Here is a 25,838-nt window from a genome sequence, read left to right as displayed (position 1 = left end):
GGGGAGGCGAATTATATGTGAACCGGAGGCACAACTGGGGAATGGACAAAGTAGCTATGACAAAGAAAAATGTGCCTACAACTTATATTTGTTTCACAAGATAATGTTGTTGGCATCCATCTGTCTTGAGAGACGATGGACGAATGCGCCTTTGGGTGGTGAAGTCAAAACGTTGGAGAGTTACAGCACCTGCTGTGGCTGTAGAGACAGATACAGGAGAGAGATGTTTTGTTGCAGCTGGGGCAGATGAAGGCGGCTGGTTTCACTGTTACAGATACACCATGGCGTTTCTTCTCTCTGCGCTCCACCCAGCGGTCCTTCCTCCTCTGGTCACTGCTGTTGATACGCAGCCTGACTGTCTGTCTCCAGGCACAAATGTCCATCCATGGATTCCTTAAAGGCAGATCCCACCAGTAATTCCAGGGGTGATAACAAGGAAGACGAACCCGTGGCTGCATTCATTGCAACCCAGAGCAAAAATAAGGAAGGCAAATTTGGAGGGTCGTGCTTTGGCAGAATGTGTAGGTTAAACAGACATGTTATGATTAGCAACATTATGAAGGCTTCTATGTCTATGCACATTCAATTTGTGTCTCATTGTTCATTGTGCTCCATGTCATGGCCATGCTAGAGCCTGTCAGAATCTTGGAAACTCTTTCCAACGTAGATGGGCAGATACTGGATTCAAACACATACATACAATCTCCAAGTGTTGCAGGTGGACATGTGCATTTACAAACATTTCTTTGTGTTCCTGCTCGTGTTCCTCTTCTGCAGTCTTTCTAGAACATGACTGATAACCCACGAGTGTATTTAAAAAAACACACCAAATGAATAGAAAAACAGATTATAGAATTAACGAGAAAAGAGAATAATGTTAAGGAAAGCTTTCTCATTAATGAGCATTGCAGACAGCTCTCAAATCCTTTATTTGAGAGTGAGAATTATGGTTTTAACTATGTTGTTTCCCCCTTTCTAGGTCAAGCAGGTGTTGATGAACGTGGAGGAGCAATTATGGTCGCTGCCGGTGGAGCAGCGAGTGCCCGAGCGATTTCTGTGCGGACAGCTGTGGAAAGAGCCAAACCTCTGCTTCCTTCCTCCTCTTGCTGAATTCTCCAGAGCAATTGTGTTCATTCTTTTTAATTAAAAAGCCTGCTCTGTTATCTTTGGCTAAACCGGCAGAAAAGAGAGAACTTTTTCATTTCTGTTATTTTATTTGGGCTCCTTCCCTTACTTTTGGTTTCCCTCAGTATGGCTGCTGATGAAGCGCAGAGCTACCTTGATCCCGAAAGGTGAGTTGATCAAATCTCAACGACCCAATCCAATAACAAGTTCATCACGTAATGGGACCCTGCCGTGGCCACAATGCCCATCACTCCGGAGAACGCGGTGCTGTTTCTTCCTATCCTTTACCGGTGGCTCCAAAACCATCTGAAGGAGGGAGTGGAGGAGCCGGAACACAGACTTTGCCACTCTGCCATTAAGAAGCTGAGGGAGTACATCCAGCTCAACTTCCCAATAGAGGAGGGCAAACTGCAACATGGTACTTGTTTTGTGGATATGGAGATCTGCACACTGTACCTGACCAAGGATCCAGGGAAGACAGAGGCGCTTGGCCTAAGTTTTGGGAATATCCCTGCTCTGGGGGACTATGGTGAAAAGAGGAGAGTGGGGAAGAAGAGGAAGGGGCATAAGGGTCCTGTGCTGGATGTTGGAAGCATCTGGGTCACCGACTTAAAGAAAAACAGCCCCGCAGGGAAGTGTGGAAAGGTTCGCTTGCGAGATGAGATCCTTTCGCTGAATGGGCAATTGATGGTCGGAGTCGATATCAGCGGTGCAAGGTAGGAGGTTTAAATAAAACTCGGTCGGCGTGCAAAATCGTTGTGTTTAAACCATCTCTCTACCTAGGTAGCGATCTTAAATGAGCCATTTTGAATCCATGCACTATCCCATGCTAATATAGTAGTGCATCTGGTATGTTTTGATAAACAAGGCAGAAGCCGCAAATGTTCCACTGCCATCACCAGGGATCCAAAATGTCGGTTTCGTTTGCATAAGTGGGGATACAGCTGGAAGTGCTTCCAGAGCCTGTGTAGTGTCTCTCAGGGAAACTCCGGACCTCGGCAATGAGGAGGAGTAGTCTTCACTGGGCAGCAGCAATAGTTTATTAAACAAATACACAAAGCAGCGACATTGCGCCACAAGGAGGATGAGAGGGAGTAAAGAGAGAGTCCTGGGGAGGGGAATAGAGTACAGCTTAAATACATGTATCCCAGCTAATGGGATACAGGTGTGCACAATGAGATTCTCCACTCATTCCCCACTTAAAGATACATACATCACATCTCCCTTTTACACAGAAATTAAAACAAATCAAAATTACAATGATAAACAGACATATTAAAATTACAATGATAAACAGACATATTAAAACCAAGGTCATGACATATATCTTTGAGGCATATACACACACCTGCCATATGAGGTCACATACCTGGGTTGCCTTGCATCTATTTGCGCATCAGGTATTCTCCCAATTCCTTCTCCATTATTATCTCTTTGCCTTTCTTTACTATTCTCAATCAGTCTACCTCTTCTCTCCTCAGTTTGTACACTCCTAGGCCTTATTCTTCGCCTGTTACGCCTATACACCCGTCCTGATGAAGTGACTACCCGGTATGTACGTGGCTGATCACACTTTCTTGTGACTACCGCTGGGGACCACCCTTCTGTTGACTCAAACCATACTGGATCTCCCTCTTCCAATGGCCTAAGTGGCCTCGCAGTGCTATCATAAAAATACTTTTGCCGTTCTTGGTTCCTTTTGAGGCTCTCCCTCGCCCCCACAGGTATTTTAGGCCGTAACACTTCCTCAGTCACTGGCAACTTACTCCTCAGAACTCTACCCATCAACAACTGAGCAGGAGAGTATTCCAATCCAGTCACCGGTGTGTTACGATACTCCAATAATGCTAATTGGGGTTCTTTGTGTGTTTGCTCTGCCTTTTTTAGGAGTAGTTTTATGGACTGTATTGCCCTTTCCACCATTCCATTTGACTGTGGGTATCCTGGACTACTGAAGCGCTGTTCAAACCCCCAGCCTTGGGCAAATTGCTGGAACTCCTGACTTGCAAATGGCATGTTATCAGTGATAACTATCCTTGGAATACCATGCCTCGCAAACACTGCTTTCAGTCTACTAATTACTGCTCCTGCTGTTTTATCAGGGAGACCCACCAGTTCCGGGTATTTTGAGAAATAATCTATTACCAGCAGAAACGGTTGCATCCTGTACTCAAAAATATCTACTCCCAACTTTTCCCAGGGCAGTTCTGGAATTTCATGTGGTATGAGAGGTTCTTTTTGATTTTTTGGTGCACATCTCGCGCATATTGAACAATTTTCTATGAATGTTTCTATCTCCTTGCCCATACCTGGCCAGTACATTATTGTCTTTGCTCTCATTTTTGTTCTTTGCATGCCCTGATGTGACTCATGAAGCTGCTCCAAGACTGTCCGTCTTTGAGATACGGGAATAACCACCCTTTCATCAACATATAGCACACCATCCTGACAGCGCAGCAAGTCCTTTACAGCCCAAAATGCTTTTACTGCTGATGGTACATCTCTCAAATGCAGTGGCCATCCACGTGATATTAAAGATGCCACCTCCTGTAACTGTATGTCTTGTTTTGTTGCTTCCTGTATAGCTCTTACCCCTGTAGGGTGCATTACTATTTCACCTATTTCATATATTACTTTCTCATCATCTATGGGTTCCACATCACTCTCTGGAGGATCTACCGTGGCCCGAGATAATGTGTCTGCCAAGTACATTTCTTTCCCTGGCACATACTTCACCTCCATCTGATATCTCTGCAATTGTAACAGCATCCTCTGCAGGCGAGCAGGTGCACTGCCTAAAGCTTTCTTACAGATTGCCTCTAGAGGTTTATGATCAGTCTGTACTAATACTAGCTTGCCAAACACATACTGGTGGAATTTTCTTATTGCATACAGTACAGCCAACAGTTCTTTCTCTATTTGAGCATAGTTCTGCTCTGCCATGGTGAGTGCCCGGGAAGCATAACATATTGGCCTCCCTTCTTGAAGGAGGCATGCACCCAAACCATTCTTTGAAGCATCTGCTTGAACCACCAGTGGCTTAGATGCATCAAAATATTGAAGCACAGGTGCCCGACACAGTTGCTGTTTTACTATTTCAAAGGACTTCTGATGTTCGGGCATCCATTGAAACAACACATTCTTTTTTAATAAATTCCTCAAAGGTGCCGTCAATTCTGCCTCTCTTGGAATATATTTTGATAAGTACTGCACCGACCCCAAAAATCTAAGCACACCTTGCCTGTCCTGCGGGGAAGGCATTTCTCGAATTGCTTTAACCTTCTCCTCATCTACTTTGACACCTTGAGCAGTTATTATATGCCCCATATATTTTACTGAATCCACTTTAAATTGGATTTTCTCTTTATTAAACTTGATATTTTTAGCCCTTGCTGTTTCAAACACCTTACGCAGTATTTGGTCATGTTCCTGAGAAGTTTCTGCTGCAATAATCATATCATCTGCTATCATGTGCACTCCTTCTATATGCCCAAATGTCTCTTCATTTTTTTGTTGGAAAACCTCACTAGATGATTTCAAACCAAATGGCATGCGATTGAAACGGTACCTTCCCCACGGAGTATTAAATGTGCACAGCAACGCTGACTTCTCATCTAACTTCACTTGCCAATAACCATCCTTTTCATCCACTATTGTGAAGAATCTTTTACCAGCTAAAGAGCTTAATACATCATCAATTGTGGGAATGGTATAGTGCTGTCTACTAATTGCCTTATTTAAATCACGAGGATCAAGGCATACACGCAGTTTTCCATATTTTTTTTTCAGTAATCACCAAACTGCTCACCCACTCAGTAGGGCACTCTACTTTGGAGATTACTTCAGCTGCTTCCATCTGGCATAGAGTCTCTTTCAATCTATCTAAAACTCCATAAGGCACTTTTCTGCAAGCATGAATTACAGGAGGAACACTGGGGTTCAGCTCTATATGGTAAGAACCTTCAAATTCTCCCAGTCCCTCAAAGACATCAGAATACATTGTCACTAACTGCTCTTTTGACACCAATTCAGGTTGTTGTACATTATCAACTCTGCATACCAAATTCAAAGCCTCACAAGCCACCCTTCCCAATAGTGGAGTGGTTGATATATCAGTCACATAAAATAACAGTTCCAAGCTCCTTCTGGTGGTGCTGGTCTCAAGGGCAATTGTGCCCAACGGCACTATTCGTGTCCCTCCATAGGCCATCAATGTTGTCTTTGTCTTGGCCAGACTCTTCTGCCCTGGGATCTTGTCGTATATTTCAACTGGGAGAACATTTGCCTCAGCTCCCGTGTCAAGCTTAAATTGCACTTTTAACCCTCTCAAAAAAATGTCCGCAAACCATCCTGGAGGCTGTACAGCTACAGTGTCCATTTCCTGAGATAGTACTCCTATAAACAGGCTGTGTAAGTCCATATCATGAACTTGGCACCTTCTTTGGTCTTTAGTGACTCCAGTTGCAGACGTCTTACACATCCTGGCAAAATGGTTTTTCTTGCCACACTTATGACAAACTTTTCCTAACGCCGGACACTTCTGAGGTTTATGTGTACTCCCACACTGAAAACATCCTTTATAACCACCATAGTCTTGTCTCTGCCCCAAACGGGAGTTTACATTCCCAAGAGTCTGTACTGGGACTTCAAAGTTCTCTCTTATCTCTGCCGTTTCATCAAACTGTTTTGCCATAGTAGACATCTCACTTTTCGAGAGTAAGGTCAGACTCCTTTAACAACTTCTGCTGCAACCTCTCCGGCGCACTAAAAACAAGCTTATCTCTGACCAGCTCATTAAATGCCGAACCAAACTCACATCTACCAGCTCTTAATTTCAGTTCAGTTACAAAACGTTCAACAGTGTCCCCCACCTTCCAAGGATAATTCCAAAAAGAATACCTTTCAAATATCACGTTTTTTCGAGGAGTGCAATACTTTTGAAATTCTTCCAGGACCTCATCCACAGTCTGTGTTTCGTCATCAGGAAAACCAAATGTCTCATAAATCTGTACTGCCTCTTCTCCCACACAATTCAACAAGACAGCAACCTGCCTCTTTGCCGAAAAACGGTCAGCTCCAGACGCCGTCAAATATACACGAAAAGCTTGCTCCCATCGCCTCCACTTCTCTGCCAGGTTTCCTTGGAGCACAAGAGGACACGGGGGTCGAAAAGAGTCCATCTTCTGACACCATGTAGTGTCTCTCAGGGAAACTCTGGACCTCGGCAATGAGGAGGAGTAGTCTTCACTGGGCAGCAGCAATAGTTTATTAAACAAATACACAAAGCAGCGACATTGCGCCACAAGGAGGATGAGAGGGAGTAAAGAGAGAGTCCTGGGGAGGGGAATAGAGTACAGCTTAAATACCTGTATCCCAGCTAATGGGATACAGGTGTGCACAATGAGATTCTCCACTCATTCCCCACTTAAAGATACATACATCACAGCCTGCTTGCAGATGTCTTGAGGAAAGAGAAAGGAGGAGTCATCACCGCCACCACTCACTCCACTGGCTTGTAGTAGTCACTGTTTTGGAGCTAGATGAACAATCGGTGCAGGCGTTGGGTGGGAAAAACTTCAGATGTGGTTTTGTGTGATAATACACCTTCAGGTCTCCGGTAGGAGTTGGGCATTTGGCAAGGACAGAGTACTGAATCCTGTTGGCTTTCCGCAGATTGCTGTGCTGTCTTAGTGTTGAGCCCAATAAGGACTGGGCAGGAATACGGAACTTCCCTTGGTGGGATTTTGAATAGCGGCTGCATCGCCAAAGACACTCGGGGAGAAATTGCTTGTGGAAAGGGAAGACAGCTGTCCATATGCTTGCAAAGAGTCAAGGATGTGCTCACAAAACTATCAAGGTCCCCAAAGCAGCTGAGATTGTTTGGGGCCCTTTCAGGGATGTTCCCCCAGTGGCTCTAGCATCTTGGGGGCGGGGCTGGATTAGGGAACATGCCTCGCCCCATTGTGCCAGGTCTGCATGCAGTGGCCGGCGGGCTGTCTTGAGGCTGCCCACAAATGCCACCGAATAATTAAAATATAGGAATAAATGCTGCGGAGGGTCTGGAGGAGTTGCGGGGGAAACCTGGTTGAAAGAGGAAGCAGATCTGAAGAGAAAAGAGCAGCCTGTGCGTGTCAAAGTGCTTTAGGAGTAAAGTCTTTTTTCCTTTCTGTTAAAGAGCTTTGCATTCTCCTCATTTGATCTGACACTTCCCTCCGGGCTTAGAGCACTGACACGTGCTACTTGGACTTAATTTCATCTTCCTTCTTAACAGGTGTGTGTTGCAAGGGAATGTCACATCCAGGGCCCTGCTGCTCTTCAATGCCCTTCACCTTTTAAAATAAAATAAAATAAATAAAATAAAATAAAATAGTGCCCTCCTTTAAAGACAAGCATCTGTGGGAACACAGCCCATTACATTCTGCACTCCATAGAAATAGTCATACACTGCTTAGATTTTTCTGTAGGAGGTTGCTGTCCTGACATATGTGGTGACTCAGTAATTTCTCTACCTTCTTTGCTTGTATTGTGGCAGTGGCCCAAAGGGCCATAAAAAAGCATGCTTAGACACTCTGTTGTTATGCCCATAACCTAGGCTTAAGGTGCCATTTAGCTCCTAGCTTTCATATCTCATTTTCTAACACTGGCAGCTGTTCCCCATAGTCCGAGGGAGAGGGCTTTCTCATCAACTGCTCCCTGATCCTTTTAACTGGAGATAGCAAGGATTGAACTCAAGACCTTACATGTGCAAAGGATGTGCTGTCCTAGTGAGTCGTGTCTCCTCCTTTTTCTCCTTTGAAAATGACCCCCTGCACCCACAACACAATAGACCGTTTACGCCAGTGGTTCTCAAAAAAATTTCCCCTCTGGGCCACACTTTGAAAATAAAAATTTGCTCGCACCACACCAGGTTTTTTTATTCATAAGAAATACATTGGAAAACAAAAAGAAACAACTCCCAGCAGTGCTTGACTTACAGCACAAAACATGCTCACGGGACATCCAGAAAGTATAAAGCAATGCATAAGAACATGAATCATTCCCAAAACACAAGTATTCTCTAGCGCTTTGTCTGAATGGTGATTCTGGATCACAAACAGTTTGCCCTTGATGCTCTTGCTGTCGTTATGAAAAGATACCTATCCACCTTCAGCAAATAAAAACAAATTATTTTGAAGAAGAAGAAGAAGTTTGGATTTGATATCCCGCTTTATCACTACCTGAAGGAGTCTCAAAGCGACTAACATTCTCCTTTCCCTTCCTCCACCACAACAAACACTCTGTGAGGTGAGTGGGGCTGAGAGACTTCAAAGAAGTGTGACTAGCCCAAGGTCACCCAGCAACTGCATGTGGAGGAGTGGAGACGCGAACCCGGTTCACCAGATTACAAGTCTACCGCTCTTAACCACTACACCACACTGGCTCTCCTTTGATACCATACTACACTGAAATGTTTAAATGTTTCTTTGACTGTCCTTGAATCTTCTTGCTACTCCAGTGTGGCATGCCACACCTTTGTGAACCACTGTTTTACGCACATGCGTAACTTCAGACAAGAGGCCACACCGTTGTCCTTTCTTCAGATGCTTAAAAAAACCTGGAATGAGGATGCAGTGATGCTCAATACTGGAGACAAGCAACAGTAGCTGGCCAGGGCATCATGTCCATACCTTGCTTGTTATCATTTTAGACACTTGCAAAAACAATGCAGGAATAGATGCAAGGCCTTGTCTAACCCAGCCAGGGCTCTTCTGATATTCTTAATTCAACAGAGAATTTATGATTAGCCATGGAATTTCAGTACGCAAGCCAAAGAGGTAGACCAAAGCAAATAAATAAACCTGTCATACTCCATGCGCTATAATTCTTTATGAAATATTTGCACCAAAAACACACACGGAAAAGGCGGATTTATACATTTCGGTTTGCCAGGGTTTCTGACTGAGCACCCTTGTTTTCTTCTTTCAAAAACAGGAAAAGCAGCTAATTCCATTTCTAAGGCTTATTCCAAGAAATGTCATGCGTTGGATGTGTGGCACATTTTGCTGGGAGACCAGGGTTCCTTTCGAAGCTTTCTGAGTGGCAAAGAATTAAAACTAGGGTCCCCAGTAAATGGAATGTCTGAAATATTCTACAAATAGAAGTGTGCAAAGGAAAAGGGAAGGGACCCACCCCAAAGTCACACTGCTGCTGCCCCTGCCCCATAGCCAGTATAGCCCCAAAGTTTCTCCTTGTTAACTGGAAATGCCGACATGGGTTCAGTAAGCTATTCCACACTACACACCAGTTTGAAGCCCATAGATGGGGTCAGTGTCATTCAGGGATGCAACAGAAAACGCAGGCTAGACCATGTGATTCCAAGGAGAGAGTAGTGCCTGAATAGGTCTCTAGCTGAGTGCTTTTCAAACTCTTATAGAATCATAGTACCTACCTTAGTACTATAGAGTTGGAAGACACCCCAAGGGGCATCTAGTCCAGCCCCCTGCAATGCAGGAATCTCAACTAATAAAATAGTTTCCACCTTGAGATGGTAAGTCATGGTAATGGCAGGTTGCTTGTTACTGTCAATCCAGCCTCACTCCTCTGCAATGTGCAACCACTGGGAAACATTAGAGGTTTCGAAGGGTGGACATTGCATCAGTTTGCAATGACTGATGGTGAGGTCCAAGAGTCCTGGGCAACATTTGTACACAAACCCCACCCCACAGCATGATCCACAAATTTAATGCACAGGTTGTTTTTTTCCCAGGAGAGAGAGGTTATTCTTGAGACAAGTTGGTGTGGGGAAAAGTTCCCAAATGGCTGGAATCTTAAAAACCTCTGACCGACCAAACAAAGGTCTGAACTAGAGTTGAAATTAAATGGTACATAAATTTTGTAATCTGTCATATTTTGCAAATCAGAGAATTGGATTGAGGGCTTTTCTTCCTGAACCAGTTTCTGCATTTCTTAGCCGATTGGATTCTTTCAGGTGACCATTGTCAAAATAAGTGACATTTTTGCCCCCTTTGAGGCAGAGATATAGGTTGGTGGCTACACAAACATTACCAAAACATCGCACACTATGCAAATAATGCTTCCTTGCACCCTTAATTGAGAATTTTATTTCCACTCGCTTCCACATACAAATCTTTCCATGTACTTGGGAACCCCCCTCTTCATTTAACTTCTTAGTTTTCCAGATGCTGGGGAGTTACAGAAAAATAACTAGCATGCCTTATTTAAATGCATTGAACTGGCTTGACAAATTTGTGTATGCTAGAGACTTGCCATGTGGTGATTGAAGCCGTCTGTGGTGAATACTCCTAAGCATTACCAGGTGGGTAACATAGGAAACTGCCTTATACTGAGTTAGACGGTTGGTCCATCTAGGACAGTATTGCGTACACTGACTTGCAGCAACTGTTGATGCTATTAAGTGAATAGCAGAAAGCATGGTTTCAGGGAATGTTTACTATTGTGGCAACAAAGGCATTTGACGATTGAATTACACACAAAAAATTGGCTAGATGTGCTGTTACTAATGTTGTGCCTTCAGAAAAAATCTTCAAAAGCTGATTTCTGCTTCCTACGCTTAGAGCTTCACTCATAACTTAAAACGTGAATATCAAATCTGAATTTATATATGATCTGAAGAGAAACCAGGGTATTTGATTGGAGTTTCTGATGTGTGGTGTGGGGAGCAGATCTTGGATTTTTGCATGCAGATTTGAGGCTGAATGAACTGTCGTCTTCGCCTACACACATAAGCGCACACACTTCGCCTCAGCAATATTTGCAGCAGTCTGATTTTAATATGCTGGCAGTCTCTGTGACCATATCTCCCTCTAGTGGCGTCCCTTAAAGATTCATTGTGCAGATTCTATGGCTAAAAAGGCATAAGGCACAGACTTCAAGGCTGCAATTTGATTTGGTCTGGTGGATTCATATTTTGTCTGCAGGAAAATGAGATAGGGTTGCTGCAGATGCGCTGAGAATATGGCAAGTGACGTTTTATGTTCAGTCCCTTTTTTGCCATCTTTTTTGCTTGTTTTGAAATGTTTGCTTAATAGGAAGAAGTTGCAAGACTTTTGACATTTTGTCATTGTTTGGCTACAGACAACAGTTTGAGGTAGTCCTGGAGCTAGGAACTAGGCGATCACGTTAAGACTGCAGACCAATGAGGAGGCAGGAACAACAATAATTTTATATATCCAGGGCTAAGCACACACTAGACCTATAAAGCACAACACACACACACACACACACACACACACACACACCCTGCAAAATATGGGAGCTGTAGTTTACCCCTCCAGTTCCCAGCTCCTTAGCAAACTACAGTTCACGTGATTCTTTGGGTGGGGGAGTCGTGCATTCTTTAAACGTCTGGTGCCTATCTCAGCGTAGAAATGGTTTATTATTCTTATACTTCGCTTTTAGGAATAATAGTTGTTTTTAGAACTTGCATTATTATTGCTTTCTGTATTTTGTCTCATTTTTATGTTCATGTACACCACTTTGCTTCAGAGCCTGAAGCAATCAATGCACAAATCTGGAAAATTAATAATAAAGGAACACACAAAGAGGCAGGTCAGACCTGAAGAGAAACCAAATATACAGGGACACATGGCAGAACTCAGGAAGGCCTTATTATTGGCCAAGTGAACCTTAACAAGAACAGGAAGCCACTGTCTAGTCCTTCCTGTCCAGGAGGTCCTAATAGTCACATTGGATGGGCAGAGTCAGTCCAAGACCAGAGTGGTCTTGCAACATACAGTTCACAAATCGAATGTCTCCCAACTTGAGACTTGGTAGCTCCTGGCATGATTTTGCCACCATGATCTGAAACACTGTGCGCGCTTTGATGCCCATGTGGGCAGTAGCAGTGTTCTGGGGCTGCACTCCACACCTGATATCCACATGGCTGAGTTGCTGCTGTATCCTGGAACAGAGATGGGGAGAAGCAAGAAGTAAATACAGTCATGCTTTGGAAGTCAAACACCTTGAGAGTCGAATGTTTTGGCTCCCGAATGCTGCAAACCCGGAAGTGAGTGTTCCGGTTTGTGAACATTCTTTGGAACCCAAACGTCTGACATGGCTTTTGCGGCTTCCGATTGGCTGCAGGAGCTTCTTGCAGCCAATCAGAAGCTGTGCCTTGGTTTCCGAATGTTTTGGATGTCGAGAAGACTTCCAGAACAGGTTCTGTTTGACTTCTGAGGTATGACTGTACACACCAGTAGGCATGCCAGCTACAAATGCATTTCCTTTCCCTTTAGCTGAGGGGGACTGTTCCATGCCCACATCCTCCTGCACTGAAATAAGTTTGGAAGAGATTGTGGGTGGGTGTACTTAGTTTTTTTTTGGGGGGGGGAGGTAGCATCCCTGGGAAATGGGTCTGAGAAGGATTACTCCAGATTAAGTTTACAACAGCATTTCTGTGCGGTGCAAATGACAGGCTGTGTACATGTGACTTTTCGTGTATGCATGACATTACCCCCATCCTTTAGTTTCTTGCTTGATTTGTTTCCCCTCAAACCAGCTTCCATCTGATTCAAAAAGGTAAGCCACAGTCACTTCACCGTTAAGCTGAGGTGTGTCCATTTGAGACAGTTTCTTGCACATGTGCAGATGACCGCTTCACGAATAGGAGTTTGGGCGTGGTCGCAGGGATGGAGAAACCAAGCAGATAAATGGACATTGGGTGAAGACTTCCCTGTGCTCTTTCTGGCTTGTACCTGAACATTCAACTGCACAGCAGGGATAAATGACCTTGTGTTTTAAGCCGCTAATGTGTACACAACAGCAGAACTGCTGCATCTTTGGTTGTGCTGCCCAAGTATTTCTGGTGGAGGGCCAAAAGTTTATGCATGGAAGCATTCCAGGTTTTGTTATTACTTTAAAAAGAGCAGCCTGGGGGCAGGAGGATAGCAGAATTGAGTCTGTTATATGGGAGGAGGGGCAGGGTTCACCCTTTTCCTCTGGGTGGTGATTTGTGGTTCGAGTTAAAATCTTCCCCTGAGAGTTGCTATTTGCCCAGGAGAGAAGTTGTCACTGGTGCCAATAGAGGTTTCAGAGGGGAAAGGTTCCAATCCTGAATAGGCTTTCTTGCTGCTGCATTGTAGGGTTCTTCTGTGCTTTTAAAAGTAATGAAAACATATATGGGAGAAATTCAACATACAGTAGCACTGTGACAGTCAGTCCATCAGTGCAAGTACAGTGGTACATCGGTTTTCGAACGTCTCCGTTGATGAACATTTCAGTTTTTGAATGCCGTAAACCCAGAAGTAAATGCTTCGGTTTTCGAACAAGCCTCAGAACTCGAACGTGCCACGCGGCTTCTGCTGAGTGCAAGATCCTGAGGCCTAGCTGTCAGTTGTTGAGTTTTCGGTTTTCAAACGTTTCAGAACCCAAATGGTCTTCCAGAACGGATTACGTTTGAAAACCGAGGTACCACTGTATTTCAGCCAGATAAAACAATCTCTCCTCCTGCTATACACTGTTCTTTGGGTTACCCTCAGAGCCGATTTCAGGGGGTACACGGGAGAGCCCTTTTGTGGTAACAGAAGTCCTTGTGTTGTCTTCCGTTAGTTGAACCCCACACTTTGTATTTAACTCATTCTACTAGTTTGTCCCAGATTCCCACCCAGCTTGGTTCATATTCTTTTTAATGTTTTAGTTCAGTTGTGCACATTTGAATAATGAAGTGAGCAGAGGCAAGAGAGAGTGGGGCAGATGCCCTATCAACAAGGAACAAATTTGCACTCTGGACCTTATTTACCATTGCCCTGATCCAACAGGAAGAAATGTGCATGTGAACAGTGTGTGTGTGTGTTTCCCCAGGCAGAGAGCCCCAGTCCAGGAACTACATCAGCCATCAGTCGCACAGTCCATCTGTTTGGAAGTGTGATGGAATCCAGCCCTTTGATCCTCTGTCCAACTTCCAGAATAGATGGCTGGTGGTGCTTTTGAGATAACCTGCTTTGGGCTCTGGACAGGCCCTGGCTCCAGAACTGGGACTTCCAGCTTTTGGGGACGACACACACACCTGCAGACCCTTTTGTACACATCTCCTCTTGCTCTAGTGGAGTGTTGTGTGTTAAGGAAATAAGCATGAGGTATCGGAAAGCAGGAAGCTCTGAATCATAAATTCTTCATTCAGATAGAACTGGCTAATGCAGTTACAGGTCCGTGGAATTCAATCACTCGCTACTTATGCTGTGGAGAAAGAGACAATAAAACTGATTTATATTGATGCCAAAGCGAGCAGGTATTTAGAGGGCGAGATCTGCAGAATCAACGAGGGTTTTTTTCTAATGCAAAATGCCCCCTGTGTGTCAAATAAAGATGTGTAGAAAACTGGATCCTTCTGCTGTTTTAAATTGGCATCGTTCACTGCACAATGCCTAAGAGGCATGGTTGTGGGCAGCTCAGACATGTGAAGCAAGTGGTGCAGCAAAAAAGAAACTGCTAGCACATTTGCTAAGCAGGGTCCGGTATGGTTTCGAATTGGACGGGGGACTGCGCATTGAGATTCCTGCATTTCAGGGGGTTGGATTAGATGACCCTCGGACCTCTTCCAATTCCGGGATTCTATTATTCATGTTCCATTCTCCCCCTGATGTGGATAGCCACTATTTGCTCACAAAGCAGACCACGACAATGATGGTTGAGAATTGGAAGGGATACTGAGGGTCATCTAGTTCACCCCCCCCCCGCAATGCAGGAATCTCAACCAAAGCATCCATGACAGATGGCCATCCAACCTCTGCTTAAAAACCTCCAAGGGAGTTCACAACCTCTTGAGGCAGTCCGTTCCACTGTCGAACAGCTCTTACTTTCAAACAGTTCTTCCAGATGTTCTTCCTTGTAACTTGAATCCATCAGTTCAGGTTCTAGCCACCAGAGCAGGAGAAAACAAGCTTGCTCCATCTTCCCTGTGACAGCCCTTTAGATATTTCAGGATGGCTATCTTACCTCCTCTCAGTCTCCTCTTATCAAGGCTAAACATACCAGCTCCCTCAACCATTCCTCATAAGGCTTGGTTTCCATGCCCTTGATCATCTTGGTTGCCCTCCTCTGCACATGTTCCAGCTTGTCAACAGCCCAGAACTGGACACTGTATTCCAGAGAGTCTGTGGCCCTCTGGACTCCAACCCGCATCATCCCTGGCCACTACTGCCAAGGGTTAAGAATGATGGGAATTATAGTCCTGCAACATCTGGAAGGACATGGGTTTCTCCATCCCTGCCTTGGGAGGCCCAGTCTAGCTTGCAAGGTGCTTCATTTTAATGGAGAAAAATGTGTGTACAGACTTTTTGCACAGTAGATCCTTATACTGCATTATAAGGGTTTTCAAAACTCCCATCACTTTTGAAAGCGGTTTGCCATGTGGAATTATGATCAGCAGAGGCTACTACTCAAGAAACTCAAATCCATAGCAGCCTCGGATGTGTAGAACTAGCTATGTGGTTTTTTGTGGGGTTTTTTTTTTTTTGCATGCTGGCTCCCTATAGCAAATTAAATTTCATTTTTAAAAGCCTACCATATTTAGTGGCTCTAGATAGGAGATAGATATAAATAAAAGTAGGTTTGCAAATTATCCAACTCACTGGAGTAGCTGGGAATGTATTTTTCCACAGTGCTAAGAAGTTCCCCTTTGGCCCTGATCTGTGTCTCATTTTATGGTTCTTGCGCATACATTGTGAAATGAGCCCCCTTGCACATTTGTTGCTCCAGCCAATGTACATATCACATTTGGCTTCAAGATACTGTACGTTATGTCTGCTGTCATTTCAGGCTTCAAAGCCAAGTGCTGCTGGAGCCGCCAGTTTTCTGTTTTGAAAGAGAGGCTTCCAAACAAAAGATGCTCACGATATTTATAAAACTTCTGCCCACGACGGTTTATTCTGCAGAGCCCAAGTGGCTGAGAAGCCCAGAGCTTAAACTCTCTGCCGCACTTTCTTCTCGCTAAAAAATAAGCACGACGACAAAGGAAAATGTATTGGTGCGGATGAAACGTTATCCTATTTGGTTATATTTTTATATTTTGTTTAAGCATCTATTCTGGAGTGTCGTTCTGCGCAAGTTTCAAAGAGGCCCTTTTGTAAAGCTGTGGAACTAAGAATGAAAAAGGGTCTGGACAGCAAGATAAACGAACACAATGCAAAGGCTTTGGGCTGGAATATGTGAGACAGCAGCACCATGTGAGAACTTTTATGGGTGAATTGGCTCAGTTGTAACCCAACACAGAAAACTTCCCATCAACTTTTGGGGGCCCCCAGGAACCTCAAATATTTTATGGGGGGGGGGTCGTCGAAGGGACCTTGGCCCCTAGGAGTTGACTCCTATGTATGAATAAGTGCACAGTGTTTTCTGTTATGTGGAGAAGGTATTTGGCCATTCCACCTGCAGCAGAAATCAGAAAAGCAATGACTGGTCAGTGGTATCATCTGGTAGTGACTAACACACAAAGTCCATGAAAATAAACCCCAACTGTGTATCTTTTTGATTACTTTAGCAGAATTACGCGAGCCTGGCCTACAGCTTTGGACCCAAGAACCTAGTTTTGTGTCATTGCCTGTGAAAAAGGGAAAGGGCAGGTTCCCGTTGAAGACGGCAGTGAAGTTGGAAAGGGTGAAGAAAGGTCTCGGGGGGGGGGGGGATAGTTAATGGAGGCGCCATCTGTGCTCGCAACATTAAATTTGACGTCTGAAAGAATGCCCAGACTCCTGACTGGAGAAAGTGATCAAGGGAAAATCCAGGAAGAAAATCCTCATCTATGATTTAAGCCGGGATTCTTGAAACATTAATAAGTGGCAGGCTTATGGCACGTTTTGGACTTGAGTTTGCTGGTGCATGAAAATGCAGTGGAAATTGCCTGGATGAGATAGTAAAGCAATCAGCTTCGTATAGCTCTACGTCAGGGGTCAGCAACCTTCTTCAGCCTTGGGCCGGTCCACCGTCCCTCAGACCATGTGGTGGGCCGGACTATATGTTGGGGGGGGGGGAATTGAACGAATTCCTATGCCCCACAAATAACCCAGAGATGCATTTTAAATAAAAGCACACATTTTGCTCATGTAAAAACACGCTGATTTCTGGACTGTCCGTGGGCCGGATTGAGAAGGCAATTGGGCTGCATCTGGCCCATGGGCCTTAGGTTGCCTACCCCTGCTCTACGTCTAAAAAGGTAAAAGGTAAAGGATGGTTAAGTCCAGTCAAAGGCGACTATGGGGTGCGGCGCTCATCTCGCTTTCAGGCCAAGGGAGCCGGTGTTTGTCCACAGACAGCTTTCTGGGTCATGTGGCCAGCATGACTAAACCGCTTCTGGCACAACGGAACACTGTGACGGAAACCAGAGCGCACGGAAACGCCATTTACCTTCCCGCCACAGCAGTACCTATTTATCTACTTGCTCTGGTGTGGTTTCAAACTGCTAGGTTGGCAGGAGCTGGGACAGAGCAACGGGAACTCACCCCGTCATGGGGATTCGAACTGCCGACCTTCTGATCATCAAGCCTAAGAAGCTCAGAGGTTTAGATCACAGCGCCACCCGCGTCCCTACATCTATAGCTGTATGAAGTAGGTTGCTTTTCTATCCCATCTGCCCTCCCAACATTGACATTGCTGCAGCTCCCCTGGGTAGGTCAGCAAGGGTGGGCCAAGGTGGCAGCAAGGTTGGTGGAACCAATTTGGTTCTCTTGCTATTGTGACTGCTGCACAGCCCTGATCCTGCCCCTGCCCTGCCCAATCCAGGTGGCTGTAGCGATGTTGATGTTGGGGAGGACGGCTCGCTCTCTCCCTATACCAGCCACTACTGATCTGTAGGGCACACCTATGTTTATAGTGAGGGTATCCCTGCAGCATCCCTGATGTGACTTACCTGTGACTAGCGATGGGGAAATTTTCCTCTGCTTGAATTCAGAAATAGGTGGCTTTACATTCAAACATGAAGGAGACCCATTTGCAACTGCCTGGTGCACGTTCAGTAACTAAGAAGCTGGAGAGATCAAGGTACCACCATCAGAACGACATAGAAATCGTGCTGGACGTTTTCTGCCATGTATGTGGCACTTTGCATTTGCAGTGTAAGCGAAACATTGGGTCCCTCCTCCAAGAAGCGTTTCGTCTAAGTTTCTTTCTTTCTTTCTTTCTTTTAAAGAATTTATTGGTTTTCACATTAAACAACAAACAAACCATACAAACCATACAAATACAAATAAACAACATTACAATTACGATAAATCTTAGTTAGGGACTTCCCCCGTTCTCTCATCTGCGTTCAGTTCTAATTTACTTTAGTAACTTTGTAACTATTTTAACAATCATTCACCATTATTCTTAATCCAAATCAGATAACATCTTAACTTATCTCAATTAACTTATTACTAACCATAATAATATAGAAATTTTATATACAGTACTTCTTCTATTCTATTTTAATCTAACCTTATATAACTAAAGCCACTTATATTCACTGATTCTGCTTCAAATGTCCAATTTTTCACAATGTTTTAGATATTCTTTAAATTTCTTCCACTCTTCTTGCACCTTCTCCTCCCTCTGGTCTCGGAGTTTCACGGTCAATTCTGCGAGTTCCATAAAGTCCATTAGCTTCATCTGCCAATCTTCTACTGTCGGGAGCTCTTCCCCTTTCCAGTTTTTTGCAATCAAAATTCTAGCAGCTGTTGTGGCATACATAAAAAACACTTTATCTTCCCTGGGTATCTCATGATTGGTCATTCCCAGCAGGAAGGCCTCTGGTTTCTTACTGAAAGTAACTTTCATTACTTTTTAAAGTTCATTATAAATTTTCTCCCAGAAAGCCTTCACTTTTGGGCATGTCCACCACATGTGATAGAAGGTACCTTCTACTTTTTTACATTTCCAACATAAATTGCTTGAACCATGATACATCTTAGCGTTTTTCGTCTAAGTTTCATCAGGTAGTGAGACAACAAAGGGAGGAGATGTAAGGATGGCAGAGGCAAAGATGAGACAGAGAGGCATGTGTGCAAATGCTGTTATGTGTAATTGCAGCAGGAGATGAGGGCAAAGGTGTTAGGAATATAGGCCTGAGACCGAGTCAGACCATTTGTTTCTCTAGCTCAGTAGTGTTTGCACTGACTGGAAGCCACTCTCCAGGATTTCAAACAGGGGACTGTCCCAACCCTACCTGCAAACCCTTCAACATTTCTCTAATGAAAATAGGGACATCCTATTCAATCATCATCATTTTATTTATACTATCTAACTGGCTTGCCTAAGCCATGCTTCCAACATATGTAAAAACATAATAAAACTATACAGGGCTGCCTTCAGATGTCTTCTAAAGGTTGTATGGTTACTTACCTCTTTGGTTTTGGGGGTTGAATAAACTCTATAGCCTCCAACATTTCTCCGATGAAAACAGGGATGTCCTAAGGAATAATGGGATGTTCTGGGATCATATCAGAAACCGGGATGGCTTCCGTAAATCTGGGACTGTCCCTGGAGAATAGGGGCACTTGGAGAGTCTGTACCTGGAGATCCCGGGGGTTGAACCTTGGGCTTTCTGCATGCATTTCAGATCCTCTGCTATGGAGCTAAGGGGCTTCTGCAGTGATTTTTCTATAGGAAACCGTATCAGACCATTCTAGCTCAGTATTGTCTGCATTGACTTTGAGTTGGAGTCCAACAGCATCTGGAAGGAAGCCCATTGGCTACACGTTTAGTTTACTCCAGCAGAGCTCTTCTTATGTTTTGTTTATGTAGCAGACTATGGCAATGTATGGTAGACTATAACAATGGGCTACAAAGAGCAACGAGGTGTTGACTAAAGAAGGCTAAGTTTCCAAAAAAACAACAACCAGTTCCTTCGATCATTAGGTATGGTAGGAGTAGACAAAACTTCCACAGTTCTTTGTGACCAGACTTGCACAGAAATGTCAGTTGCGTTGATTGTTTTTTTTAGCTGCTCTTCAGGAAGACTTCTTTGAGTGGCTTGTGGATGGGGGCTGGAAATAGAGGAATATAATTATTGAAAACTTAAAAAAGAAATTTAAAGTCTTCCACAAGTGCTGAAAGTAAGGGAAAGCGAAGAGAAGGAGTCAGGTGAATTTCGCTGGGGAGGGAACTCTGTATCCATGATGCCACAAGTATGAATGGCCTGTCAGCTGTTAACTTCAAGTGGGAGGGAGACTCAGAAGGTTCTGGAGGAAAGGGGTGCTTCTTTTAGGTACCCCCACCAGGGCCAGCCCAGGATATTTTGCTGCTTGAGGTGAAGATCAAGATGGTTCACCCACTTTCCATGTTCGGATGATAAATTGACTGGGAGTCGAGTCTTACTGACATCAACATTGGCAGCAGCAAAGTGTCTTCTATTTCACTAGAGGCTGGTTTGGAAAGAGGAGGACAGGTTGTGTGACACACACACACACACACACAGAGAGAGAGAGAGAGAGAGAGAGAGAGAGAGAGAGAGAGCTATTGTCCTCCAACAGAGGGAAATGGCTGGTGGAAAGGCAGTTGCCACACTCTTATCTAACAGTAGGGCTGGTCCTCAACCACTGGAGGCTTTAATGCTTAAAACCAACACTTTGAGTTGTGTTCGGAAACAAACCAAAAGGCACCTGTGTGAAGCAGCCTTTAAAGAAAAAGAGAAACTATGAGAGACAACCTTTTCTCACGTGTCATCTTACCACCAATAACCAGAAGCCTACTTGGGATACCATTAAGGAAAGTAAGCTCATGTGCTTGCCAGATTGTATAAACTCGCTCAAATTAAAGCAGATTTTAGTGTTGAGGAATCTAAGGCAGAGAGTAGTATGTTTGTGTGCTCTGATGAGGTTCATAAATTGCTGCTTTTATTTTTGTGAAGAGAAAGGAAACACAACCTTTTGATAACACTGTCCCCTCTGGTTATACGTGCTTCTTGTGTTACTCTGAACATTAAACAGAAACAGAGTTAAAAATAGTTTTTGTGCTGAAATCTCTCTGGATTATACATGTCCTTAGGTTATTTTCTGTAATGCTAACCTTTGTACCAGACAAGGGAAGAAAACATCCAACGTACAGCCTTTGGCCGAACAAAACAGTTGCACAAATAATATCGGGGACAAATTGAGCATTGAAGAAACACTGTCTTCACTTTGGAAGCAAATGAGTATTTTACGTAGCAAGAAAGAATAAGAAGGCAAGAGCTGCTTAATTTAAGGTAATGTTTATTGGGGTTGTGTGTAAACCTGTTTGGCAGAGTAATGGTTGGTGTCCATTCTATATGGCTTGGATTCCATCCCATATGGTGTCCGTTCCACTTTATACAACATGGGAGACAGAATCATAGAATTGTGGAGTTGGAAGGGACCCCAAGGGCCATCTAGTCCCACCCCCTGCAATGCAGGAAGCATGGCCGATGGTTAGGGGTGATGGCAGAGATGTAACCCAACAACATCTGGAGAGCAACAGTTTCTCCATCCCTGGGCTAATGTGTGTGCACATCTTCTGCATTCAAAATGCGCCTTTCACGGTCAGACACTAACAAATGCACCGCAGGCATATACATGCTCATACATTGTGTGGGAATCAGCCCTCAATATTAACACAGGGAAATTACGTATAAACAGAAGTCTGAGTTTTACTGAGTTGTTTTCAAGTGATGCAAACATCTTTGCAGAGAAACTTCAGATGTGGCCATTTAATGACTCCTGTTTACCGCCTCTGAATGAAAATGTCACGAGAATTCCATTACTGATCATGCCAAGGATCCAAGTAGACCGGCAGTTTTTTCCCCTATGGTCTGTGAGAGGCCCCTGGAATCTCATCAGCAGACATGAATAGCCATCCCTTGTTGCTTGTCTCCAACACCTGTCCCCGTTAGCTAGTAAACTAATATTTCCTCCACAAATTTGTCCTTTAAAAAAAATAGTCATTTAAATAGCGGCCATCGCCTCTTCTAAGGGTAATGAATCCCGTTAGATAATAAATAAGCACTTTCTTTTTCTGTACATCTGCACTGACTATAAATAAGTTTAATTGGGTGACCCTGAAGTCTTCTCTTAGAATGCTCATTGCCCTGCCCAAAGCAGGCCTGTACCATATATGTTCATCCATGTTATTTATAATACGTGGACATTTTATTTTTATTTAAAGGGTTTATAACCCACTTATAAAACGACCTTTGGGAGTCATCCAGCCCAGTGCCCTGCTCAAGGCCGGATGTAGATTGCAGGGTGCAGCTACATCATCATCCCTGACAAATGGTTGTCCAGACTCTCTTTAAATATCTCTAGCAAAGGAGAGTCCACTGCCTCCTGAGGCAGGATGTGCCACTGTCAGAAAGCTCTTGCCATTAGGAGCTTTTGCTGAAATCTGTTCCCCAGTAGTCTCTGCCTATTGTCTCTGTTTCCGCCCTCTGGACCAACAGAGAGCAAGTTTGGTCCATCTTCTGCATGAGGGCCTTTCAGATATCATGCCTCACCTTAATTTTCTTTTCCCAGGCTAAACAGGTCCTCACAGGACTTAGGCCACTTCCACACTTTGCATTTAAAGCTCTTTTAAACCACTTTAACGTTCATGGAGAATCCAGGGAACTGTAGTTTGTGAAGGGTGTTGAGATTTGTTAGGAAACCACTATTCCCTTCTCAGAGCTACGGTTCTCAGAATGGGAACCATGGGAATAGACCAGCTGAGTACATGAACTTTATTCCCAACACATTTCAAATATAACTTCTCCTCAAGGTATACAAACTTTGTGATTAAGCATGTTGGGAATCCAGTCAACTTGGGTCTTCTTGGACACTTGTTACATTTGTCTTTTTTGTGCTGAGCATTGAGCTCGTTCACGTCCATTTCCTGGGTGCCATTCAAAACTCTGCTTGATTCTTCCGGCAATATTTTTTCACAGTAGATGTCTGAACTGTCTGAGTTTATGATACTTGACAGACGCAGCAGATTAGCATAGCCAGGAGTGGGAAGGCGGAATGTTTTTATGAAGCTGCAAGAAAAGTCTTTTACCAGAGTGACCTTTCGTGTTCTAACATCTCTTTCTTCCCCATCCTGCTACAACCCATTTCGTTCAGTGGGCCAGGCTAGTAGACTGGAACACCTTCAGCTCAATCTGGATAACTGGACTCACAACGGTGTGTTATGAGCACCTGCACTAACTCCAGAGGTCTAATAAATGCTGTGGCTACATTAACTTGAAACAGTTCTTTATTTCTACAAGCTACAATATATACAGATTATACAGCCTGTGTGGCTAAGTTCCTTCCACACACCTTATCTACAGCAGAGATAGAATAGCATAGAGACTAGACTGCCTGAAGAGACAAGACTGACAAGAGAAGTTAAATAGGGAGGTCAAAGACTCAGTTCCCTCCCCTTTCTCTCAGACCACAAGTCATATGATTCTCACAAAGGGAGGAGTGAAATGCTAACACTCCCATGTGCTGCACCTGAACAATCCAGAGCTGTAAAACTGATGGAGTTCTTTATTTATTTAGATGGTTTAAATACCACCCTTCCCACAGGCCACAGGGGGTGGTTTACAAATAAAAACATGTGAATAAGAATACGTAAAATCCATTAAGAGATACAGTCCATTGTAAACTCACAACACTAGATCATTGAATGACAATAACAGTAGCAGCAGCTGGGTCTCTCCTCCTCCAAATGCCCCCTGAAAAGGATGCATCTTGAAGAGATCAGGCCAGGCAGACCTCAGCAAGGAGCCACCACTGAAAAAGCCCTTTCCCAAGCCTGCACATCATGTACCTCAGCCCACTTAGGACCACTACAGATAAAAACCCCAAATCTAAAGCCCAACTTCCTAAATCACATAGGGGCAAAGTAGATTTGAACCTGCTTTATGCGGAGTCTGATGGTTAGATCAGCATGTCTCTGAATACCAGTTACCAGGGGTCCCAGGTGAGTCGGGTCCTGTCACGCTTTTGGGCTTCCCATAGGCATCTTTTTGGCCACTGTGAGAGCACGGTGATGGACTAGATGTGCCGTTGGCCTGATCCAGCTAAAAGGCTCTCCTTATGTCCTTATGCCAGTCAGTGTAAAACCAGGGTTTCCCAAACTTGGGTTGGGCCTTCATCTGTTTTTGGACTTCCGTTCCCATCATCCCTGACCACTGGTCCTGCTAGCTAGGCATGATGGGAGTTGTAGTCCAACAGCAGCTGGAGACTGAAATTTGGGAAACCCTGGTGGGTAGACAATACTGATTTAGATGGATTCGTGGTATAGGTTATCTCCATGAGTTAGTTCCAGTATTATAACTACAGCAGCTGTTGACCTCTCTGTGTGATTTCAGGCAGGGGCCTTTTCCAACCCTGGTGCTTGAGATTTCTTTTAAGGTAAGGTTTCCCCCCAGATTTTTTTCCAATGAATCCGGGGACACTTTTCAATTTCAATGGATTTTGCCAGGGGACTGATTTGTAAATCCGGCGACTGTCCCCGGGAAACAGGGACGCCTGGTAACCTTATTTTAAGGCGAGATCCCTCTTATTGAATCAGGACCTTCTTCATGCAGAGCATTGTGCTGCAAGATGGAGCTATGGTTCCTTCCCATCGGAGCACGTGGGTCACATACTCTGTGTAGTGAGGCCCAGATAAACGGAAGTGTTACTGTGTTGTCTGTTTCTCTTCAGCCTTTTATTGGCATTAGATCTTTCAAAGAATGCACACACAACAATGCATTATTTATGTTGCACTGTGGGAATGTTTTGTACATCAGGCCCCCCCCTCCTTCCCCTCCATGACACATTCCAGTTCTGAAGCTTATTTATATTTTCCTTGAATTAAAGTTTTCTGTTTCATATGGCTATCGAGGGACTGCTCTAAATGGGAAATAAAATGCGGTGCTCTGTCAGGCCTGATGCAAGTGAGCAGGTTTCTTGTGCTCCATTTCCATGTTTAAATAATGATGGGCTGAGAGCATACCATATCTCCAAGAGAGTTGCGAGATCAACTGAAGAGCTGATATGAATCCCCCCCCATTAATTCTCCTGAAAATTGTTCGCTACAGATCTGGATATCGAAAATTTGAAATTTAACACCAATCTTTTCAATCCCATGATATTTGAAGTCTGTGTTGGTTATCACATAGTAATTAATTAGTTATATTTGGCAGTATTTAATAGCTGACACACAATATGATTTGGTATCTGATAGCTAGCAAGCTATGATATTTTTTAGTAATTTTTAACTATTGCTGGAATTCTGGAAGCATCTGATAACTGACAGCTTCATCCAGGGGTAGCCAATATGGCAGCCTCTAGATGTTGTTGGAATACAATTCCCATCATCCATGACCATTGCCCGTGTTGGTTGGGGTTCATGGGAATTGTATTCCAACATCATCTAGAAGGCACCAAGTTGACTACTCTTGGCTTAGGCTTCCCCAACCTGTTGCCTTCCAAATGTTTTGAACCAGGACTCTAATCATCTCTAACCATTGGTTATGCTGCTTGGGAGTTGTAGTGCAAGACAGGAGTTGTAGTGCAAGACATGTGGTGCACACCTGTTTGGGGAAGGCTGCTGTTGCATGCGCACACCTGAATGATAAAAGAGACTGTTGGTAAGGTTAAAGTCGTCAAATTTGAAATCAGGGGTTTCAAATTTGAAATCCTGTCTAGAGAATGTAGATGTGTTGGACTTGGAGGGACATGATAACATGTTTGGTTGGCATGCATACCTTTGGTATGACAAAGTTAAAATTCACAGAACTTTTAAGAGTCATATAATTAGGA

General features: G+C 44.0%; 1 protein-coding gene across 2 annotated transcripts in view; it reads left to right on the top strand.

The window, feature by feature from the left end:
- The first annotated feature begins 979 nt into the window (after window positions 1-979).
- The window catches only part of PDZD2 (PDZ domain containing 2), a 176,225-nt gene continuing 151,366 nt past the window's right edge, over window positions 980-25,838 (top strand). For both annotated transcript variants that reach the window (XM_033164801.1, XM_033164800.1), the window contains exon 1: window positions 980-1,841. In XM_033164801.1, the coding sequence (XP_033020692.1) occupies window positions 1,366-1,841 (476 nt within the window). In that variant the 5' untranslated portion in view covers window positions 980-1,365. The remainder of the gene's footprint in view (window positions 1,842-25,838) is intronic.

Source organism: Lacerta agilis, chromosome 11 (genome assembly GCF_009819535.1).
Source record: "Lacerta agilis isolate rLacAgi1 chromosome 11, rLacAgi1.pri, whole genome shotgun sequence".
Lineage (NCBI taxonomy): Eukaryota > Metazoa > Chordata > Lepidosauria > Squamata > Lacertidae > Lacerta > Lacerta agilis.
The sequence above is the reverse complement of the archived record's forward strand: the minus strand, read 5'-3'. Positions and strand labels throughout refer to the sequence as shown.